Source organism: Perissodus microlepis, chromosome 18 (assembly GCF_051167445.1).
Source record: "Perissodus microlepis isolate ML-2025 ecotype Zambia chromosome 18, ASM5116744v1, whole genome shotgun sequence".
Taxonomy (NCBI): Eukaryota; Metazoa; Chordata; class Actinopteri; order Cichliformes; family Cichlidae; genus Perissodus; species Perissodus microlepis.
In genome coordinates this window covers 11,877,127-11,899,183 of record NC_140478.1, presented here as the reverse complement: position 1 = coordinate 11,899,183, position 22,057 = coordinate 11,877,127, and the positions used below count along the sequence as shown (strand labels likewise).

At 42.7% G+C, this 22,057-nt stretch overlaps 2 protein-coding genes across 3 annotated transcripts; one reads left to right on the top strand and one right to left on the bottom strand.

The window, feature by feature from the left end:
• The first annotated feature begins 65 nt into the window (after nucleotides 1-65).
• Nucleotides 66-12,414, top strand: ocln1 (occludin1). The gene is made up of 9 exons (XM_084913106.1): nucleotides 66-1,825; nucleotides 2,726-3,302; nucleotides 3,918-4,121; nucleotides 4,279-4,440; nucleotides 8,358-8,512; nucleotides 8,738-8,995; nucleotides 10,189-10,360; nucleotides 10,516-10,557; nucleotides 11,953-12,414. Exons 2-9 carry the CDS (start codon nucleotides 2,754-2,756, stop codon nucleotides 12,052-12,054), a joined length of 1,644 nt encoding a protein of 547 aa, XP_084769232.1. The 5' UTR covers nucleotides 66-1,825; nucleotides 2,726-2,753; the 3' UTR covers nucleotides 12,055-12,414.
• A 36-nt stretch (nucleotides 12,415-12,450) lies between these two features.
• Nucleotides 12,451-21,843, bottom strand: nr2f6a (nuclear receptor subfamily 2, group F, member 6a). Of its 2 annotated transcripts, none has more exons than XM_084913105.1 (6): nucleotides 20,100-21,843; nucleotides 18,990-19,783; nucleotides 17,611-17,705; nucleotides 15,948-16,276; nucleotides 15,529-15,775; nucleotides 12,451-14,893 (listed from the first exon to the last, which is right to left on the bottom strand). In XM_084913105.1, the coding sequence occupies exons 2-6, from the start codon at nucleotides 19,256-19,258 to the stop codon at nucleotides 14,619-14,621; spliced, it is 1,215 nt and encodes a 404-aa protein (XP_084769231.1). In that variant the 5' UTR covers nucleotides 19,259-19,783; nucleotides 20,100-21,843; the 3' UTR covers nucleotides 12,451-14,618. The 2 variants fall into 2 exon arrangements, with proteins under 2 accessions (XP_084769231.1, XP_084769230.1); XM_084913104.1 differs by having other exon boundaries at nucleotides 15,948-16,279; nucleotides 20,100-21,841.
• Nucleotides 21,844-22,057: the final 214 nt, after the last annotated feature.

The following is a 22,057-nucleotide window of genomic DNA, read 5'->3' as shown; positions in this document are numbered from 1 at the left end:
TCTTTCTGTAATTTTTTTTTTTACAACTATATTAATTTTATGCTGTTATTTCTTTACTTTTCACTTTTCTTCTTTGGGCATCACAGCGAAAGCAAGTTTTCAGTTCTCAGTTAAAAAACTGCAGCTGCCAAATTAACAGAACTTGGAAACTAGCAATAATTTTTAATCTAATGATTTTAATATATTTTTTAGATTTCATAGTTTCTCTGATTTAAAATGTTAAATAGGAGAATGCAGCATAATTTCTCCAAAATGTATTGTAAAGTAACTCGGCTCAGAAATATTATTCTTGTTCTCAGTAGACTCTGCCACAGGCACTCATAGAATACACAATGTAGAGATATTATCTATGAAATCAGCGGCTGTGGTATTTCTATTAAAACAACAACAACAAGAACAACAAACCAAACAACAAACAAAACCACCTGTTGATCCTTTCTCTTGTCATATACTCCCATTAGAACAGATTTATAGTCACTGGCCATGTTATTAGTTACACAAGTTATTAGTTGTACCAGACTCAACTACTTTGGACTTAAGGCCTGCCTTAATAGTTAATTAGCATAGAGTCAACAAGGTGCTTGAAACATTCCTCTGACATTTTGGTCCATATTGACATGATACCATCACATATTTGCTGCAGATTTGGAAGTTGCACATCTGTGATGTTACTCTCCACATCCCAAAGCTGCTCTGCTGGATTGAGATCTGGTGACTGTAGAGGCCATTTGAGTATAACCAACTTAATGCCATGTTCAAGAAATCGGTTTGAGATGATTTGAGTTTTGTGTTATGCTGCTGGAAGCAGCCATCAGAAGATGGGTACACTGTGGTCATAAACAGATGGAGATGGTCAGCAACAATACTCAGGTAGGCAGTAAGGTAGTAAATCAAGACTCATCAACCCAGGCAGTGTTTTTCCAGTCTTCTTTTGTCCAGTTTTGGTGAGCTTGTGTGAATTGTAGCGTCAGTTTCCTGTTTTTAGCTGACAGCAGTGGCACCCGGTGTGGTCTTCTGCTGCTGTAACCAATCACCTTCAAGGTTTTGATATGTTGTGCATTCAAATATACTCTTTTGCATACCTTGCTTCTAATGAGTGGTTATTTAAATTACTGTTGCTTTCCTGTCAGCTCCAAACACTCTGGTCATTGTCCTCTGACCTATGACATCAATAAGGTATTTCACCCAGAGAACTGCGGCTCACTGGATATTTTCTCCTTTTCAGACCACTCTCTAGAGTGAACCCTAGAGATGATCGCTGTGAGAAAATCCCAGTAGATCAGCAGTGTCTGAAATACTTAGACCAGCATGTCTGGCAAAAGCAGTTATGCACTTATTGTTATGATTTTGTAGTTAAGTATCACTCTGCATTGTATAAAGTATGAATCATAGATCACATGAATTGTACTTTTTACAATTATATTAGAATTTATTAAAAGATTTGTCAAAAAGGTTTCGGTCTAATGCGTGGACTGGGCTGAATATCAGTAGGTTATACTTAGGTTGGAGGTTGTAAACTTTAATTTGAATGTAGCAGGAGCCTGGGTATAAACTGTCACGAGCACGTGGGTGAAGCAGGTCGTTAGCGGGTGAACGGTGCCCCCGCTGAGACGCTCGGCAGCTCCGGAGGGTGTGGGTGACGCTTTCGAAACTTTCATTGTTTTGTTAGGAGAAACTATTCATCCAGTAAAATAAAGGCGAAGTTAACGATCGTTGATGGGATATAAAGCGGACGGTGTGGTGGTGGACAGGAGTCATGAACGACGCGGTTTAAGCAGCTGAACCTGGATCGGTGTAAAGTTTATGAGTTTTCCACGGTGCTTGGGTAAGTTGCGTAACTCATATGTCCCTGTTGATTCCTCTCTGAAGTTTTTTACATTTAAAGAGAAATTTTTTTTAATTATTATTGACCTTTTAACCACGCTGATGATGCTGATTGATTAAAAGAAAACCTCCGAGCATTAACAAATGAGTTAAAAAATATTTTACGACCAAGTAAAATGCTCATATTTTAAACACGTTATGACAGTGGACAGAAGTGTTTTTTTCTGGGCTGAAGTGGAATGAACCTCTTTTAATGTAGAGATGTTCAGTTATGCACAATTAGCACACAGTTGCAGTAACAGAGGAGTACATGAGTTCGTTATTTCACGGGTTTAAATCAAACAGAAAAAGTTAAATTTGGGGGGTTTAAGTTGTATCTTCACCCCTCCCTAAGTGGTGCTGACAATCAGCAGGTGCGCACAGGTAACATGCAGAACAGGGGCTATGTCTGTGGCTCTCCACTGCTGAAAACACCACGCATGGCTGCTCCGGCTCACCTCTTATCTGCTGTGTGTCTGAATAATTGAAGCGTGCCGGGTTTGAGCTCATTGGAGTGATGAAGTGTGGGTCAGCTACACTAGAAAAGGTTCAGGGACGGGCTGTGAGAGTGCTGCATGCTGGTGAGCTGAAAAAGGTGCTTATAACTAAAACGTAGCTACACTTCATTAGGGCTTAAAGGGACAGGGAAAATGCGTTGGAAGTGAATTCATCTTTTAGATTTTGAAAGTCATTTTGCTCATCAAAACATCCCACTGAAGTATCTACACTATAAAAAATTGAATTAAAAATACCTAGCGTAATAAAATCTGCTATTAAATGCATTATGTTATAGTGCTCATATCTATATAGGCTCAAGGCATTTACCCTTGCATTAATTCTCTCATTTTCACCCCTCTTCCAGGTGAAATTGGAGCATTATCCACTAAACCATGTATGAGCCTCGGTACTATGATAGCCCCCCTGTGTACAGCCCACCCTACAGCACTACCTCCCACAGCTTGTATCCCCCAAGGAGTGTCCAATCCCCTCGGAGCCAGAATGTCCCCTATACCTACGATGTCCCACCAGAGTCTTACTACATGGAGGGGAAGCCTCAACACTTCTACCGCTGGTTCTCACCTCCTGGTTTTGTCAAGACCTTCCAAGGAGCCACGGTGCTCATGTGTTTCCTCATCTTCGCCTTAGTAGCGTCAACTTTGGTGTGGGACATGAACAGATTTGGGTATGGGGGATATGGTGTTGTTGATACTGGAAGTGTTGGAGGGTTGGGGTCAGGATATTATGGAGGTAGCTACGGCTATGGCGGCTCCTACATGACGCCTCAGTCTGCCAAGGCAGCGATGATATCCATGGACGCCATCAACTTCCTGGTGTCACTGGGGTTCTTGGTGGCGAGTTTCTCACGGTCACGGAGCATACGGACATGCAGGTTTTACCTCACTGTGTTCATCTGTGATATCATCTTAGCTGTCCTTCAGGTGAGTCTGTCTCACCCAACAAACAAAGCAAGTCACAAATATATTCAGTTGTTCATTTTCATCAAATCACTTCGATCAGCACTCATCACCCATCCATTCATCCATCCATCCATTCATTCTTCTTCTGCTTTTCAAAAGCAGTTGTCCTAACAGGATACACCCTGGACAGGTCACCAGTCTATTGCAGGGACAGCATATGAGAAACAGACAACCATTTAATTGACTTGTACACCTTCGGCTAGATTAAAATCACCAACTAACCTAACACGCTGCATATCTTTGAATAGTAGGAAGAAGCCAGAGTAGCTAAAGAGAACCTGCACAGATACAGGATAACATGCTGACTCCATGCAGAAGGACCCCACTCAGAGGGGGTACACAGTACAGTGGTTCTGTGTTCTCTGTGGGCTTATCAGTGGGATCCTCTTCTGATCAGTCAGTTTTGACCTGAAACTGAATTGCAGCCTTTTGTGTTCAGAAATGATGCTAAATTAAATGTTTGAGCCAACTTTTTAGTGTAAGTAGAAACTACATGAGACTTCTGTGTTTTTAATCTGTGGCATTGGCAAATCACTTATTTATTATGATTAAATTTGCTTTCGGTTTGTCGTCTAGGGCATCATTGACATCATCTTTGTTATTGGTGTGAACCCGATGTCTCAGAGCTCGCAGAGCATGCTGTACAACCCCATGCTCATGATGTGTCAGAACATCCAGGGCAGCCCTAGCCTCAGTGGCAGCGTGGGGGCCGGTTTTCCTGGGGGGTTTCCTCTGTTCAATCAATACCTGCAGCACTACTGCTACATGGACCCCGAGGAGGTTAGCAGGAAGTATCTATCTATCTATCTATCTATCTATCTATCTATCTATCTATCTATCTATCTATCTATCTATCTATCTATCTATCTATCTATCCATCCATCCATCCATCCATCCATCCATCCATCCATCCATCCAAAGTTCACTCTTTCCTCAGGCAGTGGCGTTTGTGTTGGGTCTTCTGGTGGTGGTGGCTTTATCGTTTTCTGCTTACTTCGCCTACAAAACCCGCAGCAAGATTTGGCGCCATGGAAAAGCTAACATCCATTGGGATGAGGCCGTCGCCAGGCCATCGGAGGGGCAGGATATACAGGACTGGGTGAGTAAAGTCTCATTATTATTTTTGAAACAGCATATAAATGGAGAACTGATGTTTATCAGCTGAGGATAAAAAAAAAGCAAATTAACAAAAAGATGTTGACTTATTTTTTACAGTGACATCACTTCCTAAACAGTCACAATTGCTTTTTTTCAGATACCAGCACCAATGAATTCCCAGCATTTATATAAACAAACTGCTGAGGTTTTCATGCATTGACAGTGAAAAATGAGTGTCACAAAGTCACAATACCTGTCGATGTTGATTCAAAGAATACTGGTGTTTATCCTTGACACTCCCAGGTTTCACTCTGACTGATGATTAACCAGACTAGTGATAACAGGCACATAGAAACCATTTAACAATGACAGTCAGACAGCATTACAAGGTCCAGGTTTTACCTTTTAGTGACATGAAACTGATCAGGAAGCTCATAAAGTAACTCACTTTATGGTTAAGAGCCAGGTTTTAAGTTTCACTTTGCACACAGTCTCAGACCGATTCATTTAGAACCAGAAGAATTTATGGTAAACACATTTTTTTAACTAGTTGTCCCTAAATAAAATTAAGTTGTTTTGTTCCAAACCTCACAGATTTACAACATATGACATAATATATTACACCATACAGCAACAAAGACGGCAATAAATGAACCTCACGTAGCAAAGGTGTCGGCACCTCGTTCAGTAATTTTTTAATTGATATTATTCTCCATATAATCAGCCAAAACCCACAGAAACCAGTACAATATCCATCTAAAGAAATAACCCTGAACAGCAGGTTGACTTCTTAGATTTTATCAATGGGATAAGATATGTGCTTTGCTGTGAATATGATGCAGATTACAAACATTATTTCTATGTTGTTTCTGTCACATTTATTTTTGTTTAAATTTAGATTACATAAATTATGACTTAGAAACTAAAAAATCTACTTAAAGCTGAGACAGATAAAAGAGACAGACAGAAATAGAAGCTCTTGACTAACATGCAGCACCGCTTTGTTCCATCTGTTTGAATCAAGATTTTACCCACAGAAAAAACATGTGCTTGATCTCTAGTACCAATTTGTACACATTTCATGGTTTTTCATTATTTTTATACATGACAGTATAGTAGAACAGTCCTGAAGACATCAAAAAATGTAAATAACACAATTACAGTTTACAGTCGTGGTAATTTGGGGCTTTTAATTGACACTCACTCTCACAAACATTTGATTAAATTTCCCTCAGCAAGTTGCCCATCAGCCTGTATGGGAATTAGAGAAAATCCAAAATAAATTCAAACTCGTGCACCCACTTCTTGTTTTTTTTTTTAAAGCCATTAAAGATGAATGCTGTATAATTATTTCACCATGCAAAAAGGACAGTTCAAAAAAAATAACTAAAAGCCCCAAATTACCATAACATTCAAGCCCGTGATGAGAGCATGTAAACTTCTGACCTTTACTGAATGTGCGGAGCAAAAAATGTGAACAAAGCATTCCTCAAATAACCTTTGCTTTGATAACAGGTTTGAGCGCTGTTCATTCCGACAAGCGACTTCCTTAAGTTATCATAAAAATTGTTTCCAGCAGTCTTGCAGGAGCTGCCAGCTGCAATAAGCATTTCTTGACTGATTTCCTCCCTCTGCATCCCAACCATGATGGATTTAGGTCAGGCTGTTGGAATGACCATGCCATCTGATGCACAACTCCATCACTTTGCCACTTGGTCCGCTACAAAGCTCACAGAACGTCGAGGTGCAATTTGGCTCATTGTCATGTCACTAATAAACATCCTCCAAAGCACGTTTATTAATGGGAACATACTGCACATACTGTTAAATCTGCCTTCTTTGCATTTCTCAGAGATGCAGGTATGCTTCATCTCAGATTATGACCTCAGCAAGGATGTGGGGTTTGAGGAATTTAAAGAATTAGTTCTTTTGTAGTTTTATTGACGCATGTATGAATGAAAGGACAAGAAAAATTGGTTTGAGAGCTTTTCTCAGAGAGCATCAGCGGTCCAGCATTTACCAGCTATTCCTGCTGCTTTGACGCTATGTGCTCTTTTTATTTTGCAGTAGCCTGATGCGATGTTTAGCAGCGATTAATCTATTAAAGTAGCCATGTGACATGAACGTATCAGGCCCACCGTGACTCATTAGGGCAAGGGAAGCAACGTATTCAGTAAGTTCAGTGAAGTCTTGGCCTACATTCTTCCTATCAGCGCAAAGCATGTACCAAGTTGCTTCATCAAGAGGCAGGCCCTATTCTGGGGCACTCTTGTATCGCACTGAAGATGCTTGCCTTGCAGGGAGGCATATATAATGTATGTGGCATATATAATGAATAAAAAGGGTTGAGTTGCCTCTGTGTTGCTGTGTGAATCCCTACAGAGTGTGGTGGCACTAAATGATTCAGTCTGTGAAGGGGCTGCTACACACTGCTGCAGATTAGACTCCTGGCTAAGACGTAATTTCCCCCGGTTTTGTGCTACATGACTGGAAAAGGGAGATAATTGAGGGAATATAGGAAAAGTAGATTAAAAGAAAATGCGTTATGATATCTGAAAACTGTGCGTTGCTTATGTTGAATTAAAAAAAACGTAATTAATGGGGTTTTTTTTATCAGCATCAGGAGTTACCCCAAAGTCGAACAGATGACAAGACCTCCTCCAAAGGAAAAATATCTCAAGGTTACAGAGAGATTTTATTGTGATGAGTGTTTATATAATGTCGCAGACCCTATGGCTTACAAATTACCATAATAGTGAGTCAAAGCAATCATTAAAGACAGCTTTCCTGGGTAAATTTCTAAATTCTAATAGTTGGCAGCCCTTTATAGACAACACAATCATTTAATTAGAAATATCTGCAGATTTAGGTAGTAATCAGAACCATTACTAATAATAATCCTGATGTCTGGATTTAACAATAACAGCTGAATGTGCACCTGTCTGCCGCAGTGGATCAAATTCCTTGTAGCTTTCCTCTAGGTGCTCCCCACCCACACACCCCCACACCCTCACATGGGGGATTGACTTGCAACCCTGACATTCATAAGATCTATTTCACTGACTGCATTTTTCAAACATCAGCTCGCTAGACCTTTATCCTGTGTGACTGCACCCTGTTACAGAAATAGGTCAGACAAGCCTTCATTAATGATGCATATGACAGTGGATCAAATGAGGCGTAATACAGTTCCAGTGTCTGATATTCTCCGTATCCTGTAAGGATGTTTTCTTTTGACAGTGGTTGCAGCATCTGTTACACTGTAGGTGTTAAAATATCTGTCTGATAAACACATGCGACTCTTCGCCGCAGTCTCAGCCTTTTCAGGGCGCTGCTGATGATATTGATGTTCACACACTCTCACACTGTTAACGCTCTGGTAGAATGCATCTCACTTCAGATGGAACCGGGAAATTGTATTGTGCGCATGTGTCCTTCGAATGAATCGCCTCTGTTAGCTGCTGAAAGAAATGAAGAGATTATTGTAGGTGAGGGGGAGCTCATCCTGAAAACCTGGAGGAGTGCTTCTCTCTCTCTTTAATGGCTGAATGGATATGAGAGCTGTCACACAGTCATGCTGAGGCCAAGGCTAGCGTTTGTGTCTGCCCTTGTATCAGTCTGGCTACATGTGAACGCGTCTGGCAGGGACATGCCGACTTTCAGCCAAGTGTTTCTGAGCAGTTTGGAGAACCCTCCAGTTCTGCACTTCTCCACTTAAGCGACAGAGTCAGTCAAAGGATTTCTTTCCGGCTTAAAAAAATACATCTCACAACTCTGGAAGATTATATTATTTATATCATCGTGTTAAATATGGCGTTATCTCAGAAAATACCAAGATAAAGACTTCAGGTCATTCAAACCAGAGGTCCTGAAAGTAAATAAGGAGATTATGATTTGAGTGTCTGGATGTTGTCTTAGGTGAATCATGTTGGAGAAGTGCGCAGCACCCAGCAGGCACCGACTGTTGTTGTGTCAGAGAGAGCGGCGCCAGACCTGAGGGCGGAGAACAGCGCGGTCTCCTACGGCAATGGAGCAGTCAGCATCCACAGTGAGGGAAATTACAAAACCAACAGGTGGGTGATGTTTGCAGCAAATGAGTCTGTGACGCACAGATTCTCCAGTGTGGCCCGTGTTCAAGTAATAGGTCACATTACAAAAACACACACACATGTTTAGCTTCAAATCCAAACAAGTGTGAAGTACAAAAAGCAAAAAGAGACACATTTTCATCACAGTGTCAAACACATAAGTTATGTTTCCCTGTTCCTGATCTTCAGTTAAGTCTTGATTTTCCACAGTTTCTCTGCAAACAAGAGCAAGACGCATGGTGCTGAGCCTTTGTACCAAAACTGCAGGGCCATAGTTTGTCCCAGCAGCTCTTCAGATGAGAGTGACAGCATCAGGCCTCCACCTTATTACGTGAAGAAGGGACGGAAAAAGGACAGAGAGCCAATGCCTGCTGCTCAGGTGATGATCGAGTCGCAGTATGAAACTGGTTACACCACGGGAGACACCGGCAACGGGCTGGACCGGGACCACACAGATTACCTCCACAGGTATGTCCTGAGGTTGCTGCCACGTAATGCTGCAACCTCAAAGTTCAGCGTGTGAGAAAGTATTTACTCAAAGCAAAAGAAGCTTCAGTGGTGTTCAGAGTAGTTTAAACAATAAATACAAAACATAGTCTTGAACCTGAAATCATAAAAACTACACGTCTCTTTATTTAACAAGGAAAATGTGTTTTTACTCATATAATGTTAAAAATATGCATTACATCTAAATGAAGAGTCTACGTGCTGGTTTAGATGCATTTCCTTCCTCTTAACAGTCTCTTAATTTTTTTTTATGAAAGAATTGAATTAAATAAAAAAAATGCTGAATATCACTGCAGATGTTGACTAAGCAAGAAAAATTAGCACTGGTATCAGTTTTTAAAAATCCCCTTTGGTTATACCCACAATTAAGTAAAGATCATACCCTGAGGAGGAACAATTATCTAATCAGTCACATCTTTAATAAAGAAATGACACAGTATTTATACTATTTTAGAGTAAAATACAGCAATATCAGAAAGAAGTGGTCAGGATCACAGTTGCCTCTAAGGGAGTTCAGCTAATTTAATACTGGTGGAGATACTAATGAAAAGCTCCCCTTTGTATCTGCCATTGCCAATGTTCACATTTTGGACAGAGAGGACAGATGGTTTGAAAGAGGAGTGAAAGAAGCCATCTATGTCCACTGTGAGCGACCATCTTTGAACAGAGGCGGGGGTTTACGACACCAACTCTCTGCCATCTATAATCCAGTTTTGAGATCCCTTCCCAGACGCCTTAACGCCCACTCACATCCTGGGCCATCTGACCTCAGGAATTCGCATGATAAGGTGGGGCCAGGTTTCACAATGAACACACCTGAAACTCTGGCTGATTGGGACCCACACCCAGTTTCACACCTTGGCTCAGGCGATTAGAGGATCATCAGGGGGTCCTTTTGTCCCTCTGTGGGGGGATACTCCCACTAGGTTTATATCTGGGACTCTCCACCATTTGACCTTAGAACTGAAGAAGCTTCTCGGATGAGAGGTGAAACGTCTTCAAGTAACTTAAAGAAGTCCAGACGCTTTTCTTTGCAAGCTCCTTTGACTACGATGACCTGGATGACTGAGAACCTTCACAGACATACTGCCATTGCCCCAATAACAGTTTTAATGTAACAATGATTTCATGTCTTGGTATTAACGCTGTTCCAGGCTGTACCCAGAGATAACTTCAGATGAGCAGCGCAGAAGATACAAGAAGGATTTTGACTCCGATCTGTCGCGCTATAAGATCCTCTGCAGCGAGCTGGATGACATCAGCGACAAGATGCACAAGCTGAGCCGAGAGTTGGACGCACTGGAAGAAGACTCCATGAAGTACCAGGTAGAGAAAAACAGGAATAAGGTGCACAGAGTGGAAAAGCTGAAGGTGGAGGGCCAGGAGAATATATCAGCCAGTCATGGTTGTGGCTTTTGTATTTAAGTATTTGACATTTCCCAGCATAAAGTCAGCAAAACCTTTCTTTTTTCTTTTTTTAGGGTGTGGCAGATGAGTATAACCGACTGAAATGCCTTAAAAGTGTGAGTATAAGAAGATCTGTGATGTCATAATGTAAAGTTTGCAGTTTCTTCACTTTCTAGCTGAGAGAAACTGAGTAAATTAAACATACACTAACCTAAAATCATAGATTGAATATAAAAGATGGATATGCCTGCTGCGTCATCACTCATTGGTTAAATTAAAGATCAGTTGTGAAGCGTCAAACCGAACATTTTTTCCAGCGTCATCTTAGCATTTTGAAATCAACGCAGCTGGTGAAAAAGTGGGACACTGCATGCTAGTCGACTTGTTTATCATAAGTTACACGGATCCCCTTGTTGCTCCTTCTTTCTAACTCTGCTGAGGACCATTTCTTTAAAATGACCTTTGTTTTATAATCAGTAGGGCTTGAAGCTGGTGATTAAGCCCATAAACTAGACTATTTTCTGATGTCTTGCAGTAAGGGAGCTGAGGGGTATTTTCTAAAAATTTTTCAGTGGTCACGCAAACAGAAAAAATGCAGGATTAGAGTCACCAGGGAAATTGAATAAAAACAAAATTGGCGAGACTTTTTCGCTGTAAGTTATACTTCTGTCACCATCTTTGCTTGTCTGAAATCTTCCCACATGCCATTTCATCGTTCTTTGATTTAACAGCCCAATTTGGGGGCTTTGGGTGGACCGTGTTACATCCCCAAATAGGCCTAGATGTAAGGGGAATGACATAATACTAGATGGGGAAACATGAGGAGGCTGTTTGGGTCGGTTTGAAAAGATTTATTGTCAGGTTGTGAATAAAAGGAAGCAGAAGTTCATTTTAGGAAGAGACAAAACCAACACAGCAACCAAAATGGCCCTAACTTGAAATAAAACTCACTGACTGATGAAGCTACTCAACAGAAAAGCAGACCTACTCCTCGACTCCCTAGCAACCAAAGATAAACAAGAGAAAAAGGGGAATATCAGAAGAATATGGCAACTCTCCCCTACAAGCTCCCTGTGGTCACAATAAATCAGCCGGGTTTAACAAGCAAAAACCAGCTAGGCACATAAGAAACCTACAAAAAAATAAAAATAAAAACTAGCCAAGCTAAGGAAAGGCAACTTTAGTCAACTTCTATAGGCCCTGGAGAGCATGCAGTGGCTGCAGGACTCCAGCACCAGTGACATGAAAAGCAGGAACATCAGGAACTAGCAATAGGGGACGGTGGAACCCAGAGATCAGGACCTGAAAGCAGAATGTGGCCATCTATATACTTTTTAATTTCTTTAAGGGGAGCTATGACATGTTTGCATATATTAGACAAATGCAGTTAGCTTTTTTACAGTCCAGATTATAAGATAAACTAGCTATCTCATTCCTGCACTGTAACACTACTACAACTGACAATATTGAGTTTGTTAAATATACACTTGTTTAAATTTTGTTTTTTCTAGACGCCTGAGTATCAAGCAAAGAAGAAGCAGAGTAAGGAACTTCGGCAAAAACTTTTCCACATCAAACGTCTGGTGAAAATCTACGACCAAGGTTTCTGCTAGTGTACATTATTCATCTGTCCAGAAAGGTGTGCTGACAAGAATTCATCCAGCATTTACTGACTTCTCCTTCACTGGCTGCACAGAACTTCCCAGCTAGTGTCACTAATACTAGTCCTACAGCCAGTGAACCTCATTTCTGTTTGTGACATCAATGTTCATGAAGCTGTAAGCATACAGCAACTCTGTGTGTGGTTTTAAACTGCATAAGAACACGGCACTGTCATACGTCTGTCACGATGTCTGTCATATTTAAGCATGAGATTTCAATTTCAGTTGTAATTTAATTTAAATATATGACAAACTATGTAAGAATACGCTGGAAGACGAGCATAATGTAAATAAAGAAGCAAGTGAAACTCCTGTTTTTGTGATACAAAACTACTTTCAACAGCAAACTTGCAGTACATGTTGCAGTGTTTATTTGGCATTCTTCATACAGATGAAATTACAACACATTATTCAAGAAGTTAAAAAAAAACATAACAAAAGACACATCGTCATCGTTTGATTCTTTTAATAGCATTGCCATACACATGAAATTTTAAATCTTAAGAACTCAGTAACACAAAGATAAGAAAACATTAACAATATTTTCCCCCTGCCTCTACGGCGTGGTTGTGTGAATTGTAGACTGAGGGAAGAATATGCAAAGAACTTCCAAAATGGCCCAGCGGCAAATCAAGAAGCAGGAGTTGCACCCTTCCTCTCTGGTTTCTTAAATTGCTAACTGCTGAAACGTGCTGAGTTTGGAGTGCATTTTTCATCATTTCCTTAAAAATACCTAAAATAGTCCTGATTTTGTAAACCCGCCTCTTGAAATACCCATGTGAGGTAAATTCAGGTGGACCGGGGAATCCCATCTTCTTCTAACCCGACAGTATAATCTTTTGGCATTGAATATCCTGCAAGCGCAGTCTTTTCACCAGATCCTCATCAATTACAACATCATTCACAAACAGCAGAGACACACTCAAGATGCTAAGAGATGAGAGCATGAACAGCTCTACGTCGTATTAGTTGTAATGGCATTCAGCTTCTTTCTTGACATCTCAACAGATGACAGAGGTATTTTCATGTAAATACAGGTAGGAAAAAAAAGAAGAAACATTTAGGAGCTACCATTGAAGGCAAATACTTTAATGTTTAAATGAAACTTTAATTACATAAAATAAAACAGTATAAACTTAGCAGAGATCCAAAATAACAGTTGAACATGCAGAAAAGACAAAAGCCGGGCTCAATATATATATGTACATATTTCAATACAGTTTTTGGGAGATCGTGATCTCCAGAAGCGTAAACTGGAATTTAACTGGTAGTGTCGATTATTTACTCTTAGAGCTGTTTTTGTCAAGCTAATTCTTATTGTTTTAGAATCGTTTCAAACAACTAAACTCAAGTAGGATTTAGACGTCAGCCTGCCGTTTCTCAGTGCATATGTGAAAAAAGAAAACAAATATATATTTATATATATGTATATATAATAACAATGATGTTTGATCAAAATAACGCTGAACGCACCGTATTCAGCGAGTCAAAACTCATATTCAGTAGACGACTGAAAATCAATTTGGGGGATCTAAGACTCGTGTTACACAGGTGTCCCAAATTTGTACTGAAAAACAAGGCAGTTGTCAAAAAGAAGGCGGTTTCTGGTGAACAAAATTTACAGAGGTTTGTGTTTAGGAAATATCAGACTAAAGCATTCTGATGTCTAGTGAGGTATTAGTCCACTCTCATCTTACTATGCCTTTTTTTTAAAAATCTTCTTCAACTACACCACCAGTGAGCCCTGTGGATGAATTTAAATGCGCTGTTTACTCGATGGTCAGGCAGTCACAAGTCGGTTCATCTCGTTTTCTGGGTGTGAGGACCATCTCGTAGGATGATATGATAGACTTTGGTGAATTTTCCTTGGTTTTATCTCCTTTCTGCTCCTTTTCAGGAGCTCCTTAGTGTCTTCCTCGTTGTTGAGGTAAGAGTTTCCCTTCAACAGTGAGGCGCACAGATCGATCCATAATAGTGATACTTCATCATCCTGTTGTCAATTATTTGGTTAAAAAGGTCATTGTATCACAAATGGCGAGCCATGGAAAATGAGCCTGGTGTGGGAAACACTGCTCCTCCGATGTTTGTTGGCAGGACAGTTTTGTTCTCTAAATGTATTTGTAGTGGGGTGCTGCTGCCCTCTACATGAAACTGCAGAGTCTTTAGTCACTATGACATGTGGGTGGTGACATGACTGGCTGTGGTGGCCATATCGGAGCCCAGCGTGAGGAGCTGGTCTCCGGCCTGGGACCTGGCACCAGAACGACAGCACTGGCAACAAGACAGCTCCAGCTTGGCACTGGCTATGCTATTCTTCTACTCTCTTCTTCTGGAGGCCCATGTGGAGTCTGAGGGCTCGTTCATGAGGGGGAATTGAGCGGTTACAGTACAGTGCATATGATGGCCAGCTGGCGCTGCAGTTTGATAACCACACAGATGGATAGTGATGAGTCAGGAGGTTTCCTGTGGGTCCTTGTCGTCACTATTACCAGACGGAGACCTCGCCTGTCAGGGAGCTACTGTCCTGGGACATACGGCCAGCTGATTGAGTTTCCGGAGAGCTGCATGTCCCGGATCAGCGTCTCAATGGGTGTCTTTCCTATCAGGCGCATGAAAAAGAGCTGGGAGATGAGGCTGGCAGGAACGGCACGCAGGGCGGGCAGGCGCAGGAGGAGGCGGCCGAAGCGCTGAGGCTGACTCGGGTACTGCATCCTCTCGTACTCTGTCAGAGCCACCTGAGCCTTCTCCTGCAGAGACTCCACGTGTACTGGGTCTGTTAGACCACAGGCATCTAAGAGGGAGGAGGGAGGAGGCAGTTACTTAATAGTGTGGGCAGGTTACATAAAGAGTCGTGATGAGCCTAGAGGAAGGATGAAATCCCAGCAAATAATGTAATAAAACCTCCCAGAGGGAAACACGTGAAACCAGAGTGCTTCATCTATGGATGCTCTCAGGCCAAAACATGATTTATAAGCCTCACTTAAAAAAGTTTTACTTTAAATAATGATCGCTTTTAGAGGTGACAGTCGCTATAAACTATTTCTTTAAGGCAGACACTTATGTAAGACTTAAGTCAGGAAAAGCTCAGGGCTCATGATGATCAATGGTGCTGCTAATTACAAAGCACTTAAAACATTACTGCATTTTCAATGACAAGCCAGGAGATGGTGCCATAGGAGGTAAATTGTGCGATGAATGCCTTGGACTAAGTGGCTTGTTAGTCTTCCAGCAGTTCTTTGTGTTTTTTCTCCATGAAAGAAGAAGAAGGGTCTTTTTTACAAGATAAAGCTGTTGGATGTTTGCCAGGCACCATATAACTGTGAGGATTTGTACCATTCTTTTGATCTAGCTGTGCTAAATGACAGCAGGTGAAGTCAACAAGCAAGACGTTTTCTGCTCTTACTAGCCACTCGAATCACTAATCACCTGGCGAGAACAGCGCGATGGCCTTGAGACAGCTGTACTCAGCAGAGTCCACCTGTAGCCTGGTCAGCTTGTCCACCTGGTCCTGGAACACCCTCACCTGATCCATGAAGGACACCACGCGCTCCGCAGACATGGGCGAGGAGTGGAAACCAGCTGCAGCCAACAGGGGCGCCATGTGGAGCGGCAGGGCAGACTGCGCCGCGCTGAGGATGAACAGCTCGCTCCAGCTCAGTCTCAGCAGGGCCACCTGAGGATTTAGTAGTGTCTCAATCAGTGACACCCCCCCTCAACACTTTAATGTCTACTCAGTTCATTCTGCTTATCTTTTACAGTTCCTGCAATATAATCTGATAAAGAGGGAAGAGTCTTTCAAAGTCAAAACTGTATATGTGGCTTTTAATTAGAAATAATCCTCTAACCTGGTCGGACACAGGCAGCTCAGGGAAATAAGGGATGTTCCTCGCCCACTCCACTGTGCTGAAGAGTAACCGCGCAGCCAGTTCACAGATATTATCTATTCCCATAGCGTTATCAGGACCGGCCTGCTGGTTGTACTGGTGTCCGTAGCGACTGTTGGGGTAAGGCTCGGCTCTCAGCAGCTGGGAAATAAGTTCAGACACTGGCTGACCACCACCACTACCTCCATTGTTGTTGTTATAGAACTCGCCGCCTCCAAGGCCACTGGCGCCACCTATGGGTGTGATGGAGGGGCTGAGGCTCGGCTGAGGTGGGATGCGACCGCGTTGAACTGCTGTATTTTGGTTGGGGGACAAAGGGGAGGAGAGGAAAGGAAAGGAAAGGGTTTGGAGAAGAAAAGGGCAGAATAGAAAATTGCAAAAGACAAGGGGAGGTGATGGAGGGGATTTGGTTGAGAAGACCAAAGAGAAGAAAAGTTAAAACTGAATTCAGCCAGCAGTGCATTTCTGATTACCAGGCCTGACTCATTTAGGAAGCTATTCTCCAGCACTGAAAGCATGCACAATCAAACTCAGCTCAAAGCAGGGCAGAAACCAGTAGAGAGCTCTCCATTTGGGGATATTAATTCCTGGTATGAGCATCTGCCCTTTTCAAGCGTCCTTGATCAATATGCCCAATTCACACATACAGTAGGAATGCGGCTCACTAGCTGACTCTGACCTCTGACCTCTCAGTCAAGGTAGTGGAGCAATGGGAATCTCTCTCGTTTTCTATAGGGACTCATAATGTGTGTAGTTAGCGTACTTTGTGATCTGTGATTACAAGGAATAAACCAACTGAAGGGACACTGAGGGAGGATGTCTGTGCTTAGAATCTCCTAAATGTTGATGTCAGTTTTAAAAAGCCTAACAAATGTGTTTGTATACAACTATTTATTTATTTGTTTGTTGTTGTGTATCTGTCAGAGTGACATTTACTGATGGCCTCGCCTGATCCTCCACTTAGGGTGAAGTTCCCATATTGGATTCTTCTTGATTGAGCCAACAAGTCAGAGGGTTTCTGTAGCTTCAACCAGAGGTTTAAGCCTCTGGGACGCAGGTGTCTTAGCCCTGTATCCCTCTCACTCACTGTTACGCAGGCACTAGATTAAGCCACTTAGTACATGGCATTGAGCTGACACGCATGGCTTGCTAAGCCATGATAGGACCTAGAGAACCATGTGTGGCATTCTCTGCACTACAGAGCACAGAAAAGGCAAGATCACACTAGCAGATAATTACTACTATACTTTAATGGGTTTTTATTCTTTTTTTAAAAAAGTATCTGACGGAAATAACGAGAAGACTCTGATGCTTAGTGCTGAATGTCACTTATTCCCCCTTTTTTATAGTGTAGTGGTTTACACATTTGCCTAACAAGTGGAAGATCCCCGGTTCTTTGGGGTTTACGTAGGGAAGGGTATCCAACATATAAATCAAATAAGCAGAGCTACCCACTGTGGCACCCCCTTAAATACAAGAGCAGCTGAAAGTAGCCTCTTTTATTAATTCAGCTGAACTATTTCCACTATTGTGCAATTACAATCACAGCATTTGCCAAGTGTTTCTTATTCTTGCCAGAGAAAGTGAATGGATGGTAAAATAATTTGGGGAACAGGATAGTTACCTTCTTTGCGCATGCCAACACGGAAGCACTTCTTCAGGCGACAGTACTGGCACTGGTTCCTGTGGTGCTGGTCGATCTGACACTCTCTATTTGATCTGAGAATAAACCCGGCAAAAAAAAGCCAATTAATGAATAATAAGTCATTAAATATTTGATTGTCTGGAAAACTGAAGTTGGCCTCATGTCATCGCATGTGAGACGGAAAAGAAACAATTCTGCAGCACATGCAGCAGAGCAGCATTACAGATGTGTAAAGTTAATAAACATTTGCCTCACATCACACCTCTTACATACTGCATTTACATGTATTAAAATACATCGACCACACTGTCCTGTAATACAGTTAATAACGGTCAGCTTTACTGCGGGCGTCAGTTTGTGTGACATGTGATCAAAAGCGGCCAAACCTGATGACAAATGTAAGAACAAACCCCATACAGCGAGTGGAAAAGCTGCTCTGCTCTGATGTGCAGCCATTATCTTCCTCTCAAAAAGAACAAACAAAAAACAAAAAAATCTGATGAGCATAAAAGCTGTTTGCAGATTAGTGTCAACAGCCTGATGCCAGCACTTCCTTTTAACAGAGCTACTCAACATTAATATTGCATAATGAAACTAGATTTTCCACGAGGCTGCGCACAACATGATGGCGCCCAGAGAGCTGATGGCTACATGGTTCAGTCATATAGCTTAACTGTATGAAGCTGTCTGCTGTGCACAACAGACGCTTTCATTATTATTCAAGTAAAATTGGCTAGAAATGTTATCACGGGCTAAATAAGTCAAATGAATAGCAAATAAATAAATAAATAAATGTAATTAATTAATGGATTCAGATACTTTTTTGATCAGAAGTGAACAGAAATAATCTGAAGTGAGAATATCTTGGCATGGCAAAGCATAGATTGATTTAAAAAAAAATGAAAATAATCACTAGTTTCAAAATTGTAATGGCGATCTAGTGAACACATATAATAAATATTAGCTACAAATAACAGCTGACTTGATTAGTAGAGTTTCTGTTATTTTTGGGGAATCGTTTAGTCAGAAAAAAACAGATAATAGAGAAAATGTTCTTCCCACATGAAAGCAGTTTGTTTTGTGGCACTTGAAGTAGTACATCCAGTACAACAAGACAAAGAAATGCAGCGAGTCCTCACATTTAGGAAGTTTATATTTGTCAATAATAACTATTTTTAAATATTTCATTTAGGCTACAAATTTTTAAAAAAGAAAAAGAAACACATGGAAGTATTTTTAACGATAACTAGTCTCATTTCCTCTTTCAACTTCCAGTATCCTGTATTAAGCGGGTTTCTCAACGCTGTGCGAGCTCAGCCCATCAATAAATCAACCATCAATTACCCACAATGCCTCACCTGCAGGTGTAGCTGAGGTTGCGCCTGACGCTCCTCTTGAAGAAGCTCTTGCAGCCCTCGCAGGTGAACACTCCGTAGTGTTTCCCGCTGGATTTGTCCCCGCACACCACGCAGTCCACCACGCAGGCCTTGTCATCTTCTCCGGCTTCCATGTCGCTGCCTCCCGCCTGGGGAGAGCCGTCTTCCTCCTCCCCCCTCAGGTAGCCCTTGTCCCCCAGCCCGTTAGTGCCCCCATTGGGATCTCCCCAGCCCCCACTCACCATGGCCATCGCTTGGTTACCGAACCACCGCAGAGGAAAATGGGACAGGCAGCCAAGATTTCTGGTTGCTGTCAAGGTAACATAAATATCAAAAAGTCCAGACTGTGTGTGCGTGTGTTTTCCCCCACCTCTCCCTCTCTCAGTTGTTTATGAAGTCTCTGGGTTATTATACCAAAGAACAGAAAGAAAAACAATCCTCGGGGTTGATGGCAGATGTCAATGAGAGGGGGGTTAAAAAAAGGAGGGGGCTCTAAGCCTTTGAGTAGAAGTGTGTTTGGCAGGAGAACGAAATAAAAACAAGAGCGATCAGTCTCCTCCCACTCCACTATGACCTGGAAACAGTCTCAGTGTGGCAACTTTTAGTTTTGCATGCATGTAGATTTCAGTGTCTTGCTCTGCTCTTTTCTCTCTCGCGCTCTCTCTTTATCCAGCTCGTAGCCCCTGCCTGGTGTTTTCGTCCTCTTCTTCAGACCAGTTCCTGAGATGGTTAAGGACAACGAGCACTGCCCAGGCAAATAGTCTCAGCCGAGGAACCTTACACAGGAAACACACATTAAGCGCACACCCTCCAAAATTAGAGCAAAACACAAAATCATTTGCAAGCAAACGGCACGAGGTGCAGAATCCTGTCTCGCGCTGCTCTGCATGCTCTTGTCCTCTCACACACGTACAGCCCTGTCTCTGTAGCAACAGTAATGGCTGAAAAAGGACCTCAGCATAGCTCGCCTCAGCACATGCCTGGAGAGCATTTGACCGCCCCTCTTAAAGTACCCCTAACACTGAATTTGCCCTTGCTAGTAGCAGCTATTCTGTGTATGTAGAGTCCTTTGAGAGAAAATGTCAAGCTTACCTTAGAGCAAACAGTAATGTGGTGTCTGTGGCTCCCCTCGCTGAAAAAGAAATCCTCTCGTCGCTCTAGAGATCTTCCTGAGAAGGCAGGCAACTCTTCTCTCCCTGCTGTAATCCTCTCAGCAGCAGCAGTAGCATTGTGACCCGTGATGGTGACATTCCACACTGAGAAAACCAAGTTAATGTCCACGCAGCAGCTGCAACATTTTCAGGTGGTCACGGCGGTCCTCAGAGCGATGTTGGGGGCAGCTGCAAAAGCAGCAGCGGTGGCAGCAGACCTGGCGACGTGGACTGCCTGCACTCACTTCCAAAATACACACCAGCAGATCCCCGGCACAAGGAAGTGATCTCTCTTCCTTGCTTGTTGTAGCTTGTTGTAGCTTCAGTTGTGACACAAGCCTCTGTGCTTCCTGCTTCCACAGAGAAAACCCAGAAAAACAAGAGAGCGTACAAGAGGGTGTCCGTGTGCTCTCAGCCCTCCATAGTTCCTGCGGTCGCTCTCCAGGCGCTTGTGCAGCCTTCTCCCTCCAGCCTTTTGTCAGTGCTTGTCCACCAAGAACTAATGACTTGCGGCCTAGCCCCTGTGTGCTGCTTTTCGCCTCTGTGTGTGTGTGAGAAGCTTTTCCCTATGGCTCAGGCGATCAGAAGGAGGGGGTTGCAGAGATGGGTGCTCCTCTCACCCCTCTGTCTCTCCCTCTCCAGCTTCACAGTCCACAAATCAGATTATGATTCAAGGAAATGGCTGAGCTCGACACACAGACTGAAATTCTCAGCATTTGCTTTTTTCCCCCACCTTCTGTCTCTCTCTCTCTCCTCGACCCTCTTTCCTGTTGTCTGTTTTCCTCCAACGTATTTGTATGTGTCTGTGTGTCTGTGTGTGTGTGTCTGTGTGTGTTTGAGAAAGCGAGATCAAGCAAAGCCGGAGAGAGAGAGAGAGAAGGAGGGGAGCAGGAGTGTATGCAGAGGGGGAGGGGGCTGTGCGCGCGTGTGTGTGTGTGTGTGCGCTCCCAGGGATTTGACACTGCTATTCAAGCCCTGTGGTTACCATGGTGCTGGCTGCCTTATATGGCCATTGGAGTCAAAGAGCAAAGAGAGTGGGCTGTGTAGGGCAGCGTGCACACACAAACACACACACAGGAAGAATGTGGAGGATGTCTGTCTTCAGAGATGCAGAGAGCATGACCCCGAGGCCTCAAAAACCATCCCGACAAAACCAGATTACCCAGAAGCCCCACAACAAACACATGCAAGCCAATCTCCTGCTTCGCCTTTGTCTTTAAGAGCACCCTCAGATTCATGCGTTCATATCACAGTAAACTTTATTTTTTAAGAAGCCAAGTGAGTTCCCAGCGCAAAAGCGCACTGCGCCGTGAGCGGTGCTCTTTGATCCCGCGTACATGCGAGCAGTTCTCCCGAGAACACTTTTATTGTGCTAGAAAATAGAGGTTACCATTTTATGGTCACTGCTCATTTCTCAGAGGTCCTCTGTTTTCAGCGCTTTGTTGCTGCACACGGTGTTTTGTGTCGGAGGTTACCCCGAGAGGTCAAGCTGACTTTCACGCCCCTTGCCACGCTAAAAGCCCAGGGTCAGATTCCGATAAAAGGGTTGGAGAGGAGGGACGACAACCTCGGATAAGAGCTTCAAGAGATAAGTGATGAATCTGCTTGTAAACTGCGCAGCTTCATGGGGGTTGCAGTCGAAGATATGGATAGATGAAAGTGCCCTGAGAGATCCCATTATATGCAACTTGTCTTATCTAGAGATTGTGAAGGTATCTCCCCCCAACCCCACCCTACTGACAAGCAGCTGGTTAGCCCCACCCCCATCTGCACTTTTATTGCATTCCTAGATCTAAATCCAGCTTTACCGCTCTCCCCCTGCAGAACACTGTGTGTATTTGTGTGTGTGTGTGATAGAGAAGCATTGTCCTAACCATTGTGCAGCTAATGGGTCATCAG

Coding starts and splice junctions, on each gene's coding strand:
- ocln1 (XM_084913106.1), top strand. CDS start 2,754: ATGTATGAGCCTCGGTACTATGATAGCCCCCCTGTGTACAGCCCACCC. Junction 4,122..4,278: donor GCTACATGGACCCCGAGGAG/GTTAGCAGGAAG, acceptor CTCTTTCCTCAG/GCAGTGGCGTTTGTGTTGGG. Junction 10,361..10,515: donor AAGACTCCATGAAGTACCAG/GTAGAGAAAAAC, acceptor TTCTTTTTTTAG/GGTGTGGCAGATGAGTATAA.
- nr2f6a (XM_084913104.1), bottom strand. CDS start 19,258: ATGGCCATGGTGAGTGGGGGCTGGGGAGATCCCAATGGGGGCACTAAC. Junction 17,706..18,989: donor AACCTCAGCTACACCTGCAG/GTGAGGCATTGT, acceptor GTTTATTCTCAG/ATCAAATAGAGAGTGTCAGA. Junction 14,894..15,528: donor CATCGCGCTGTTCTCGCCAG/GTGATTAGTGAT, acceptor CCTCCCTCTTAG/ATGCCTGTGGTCTAACAGAC.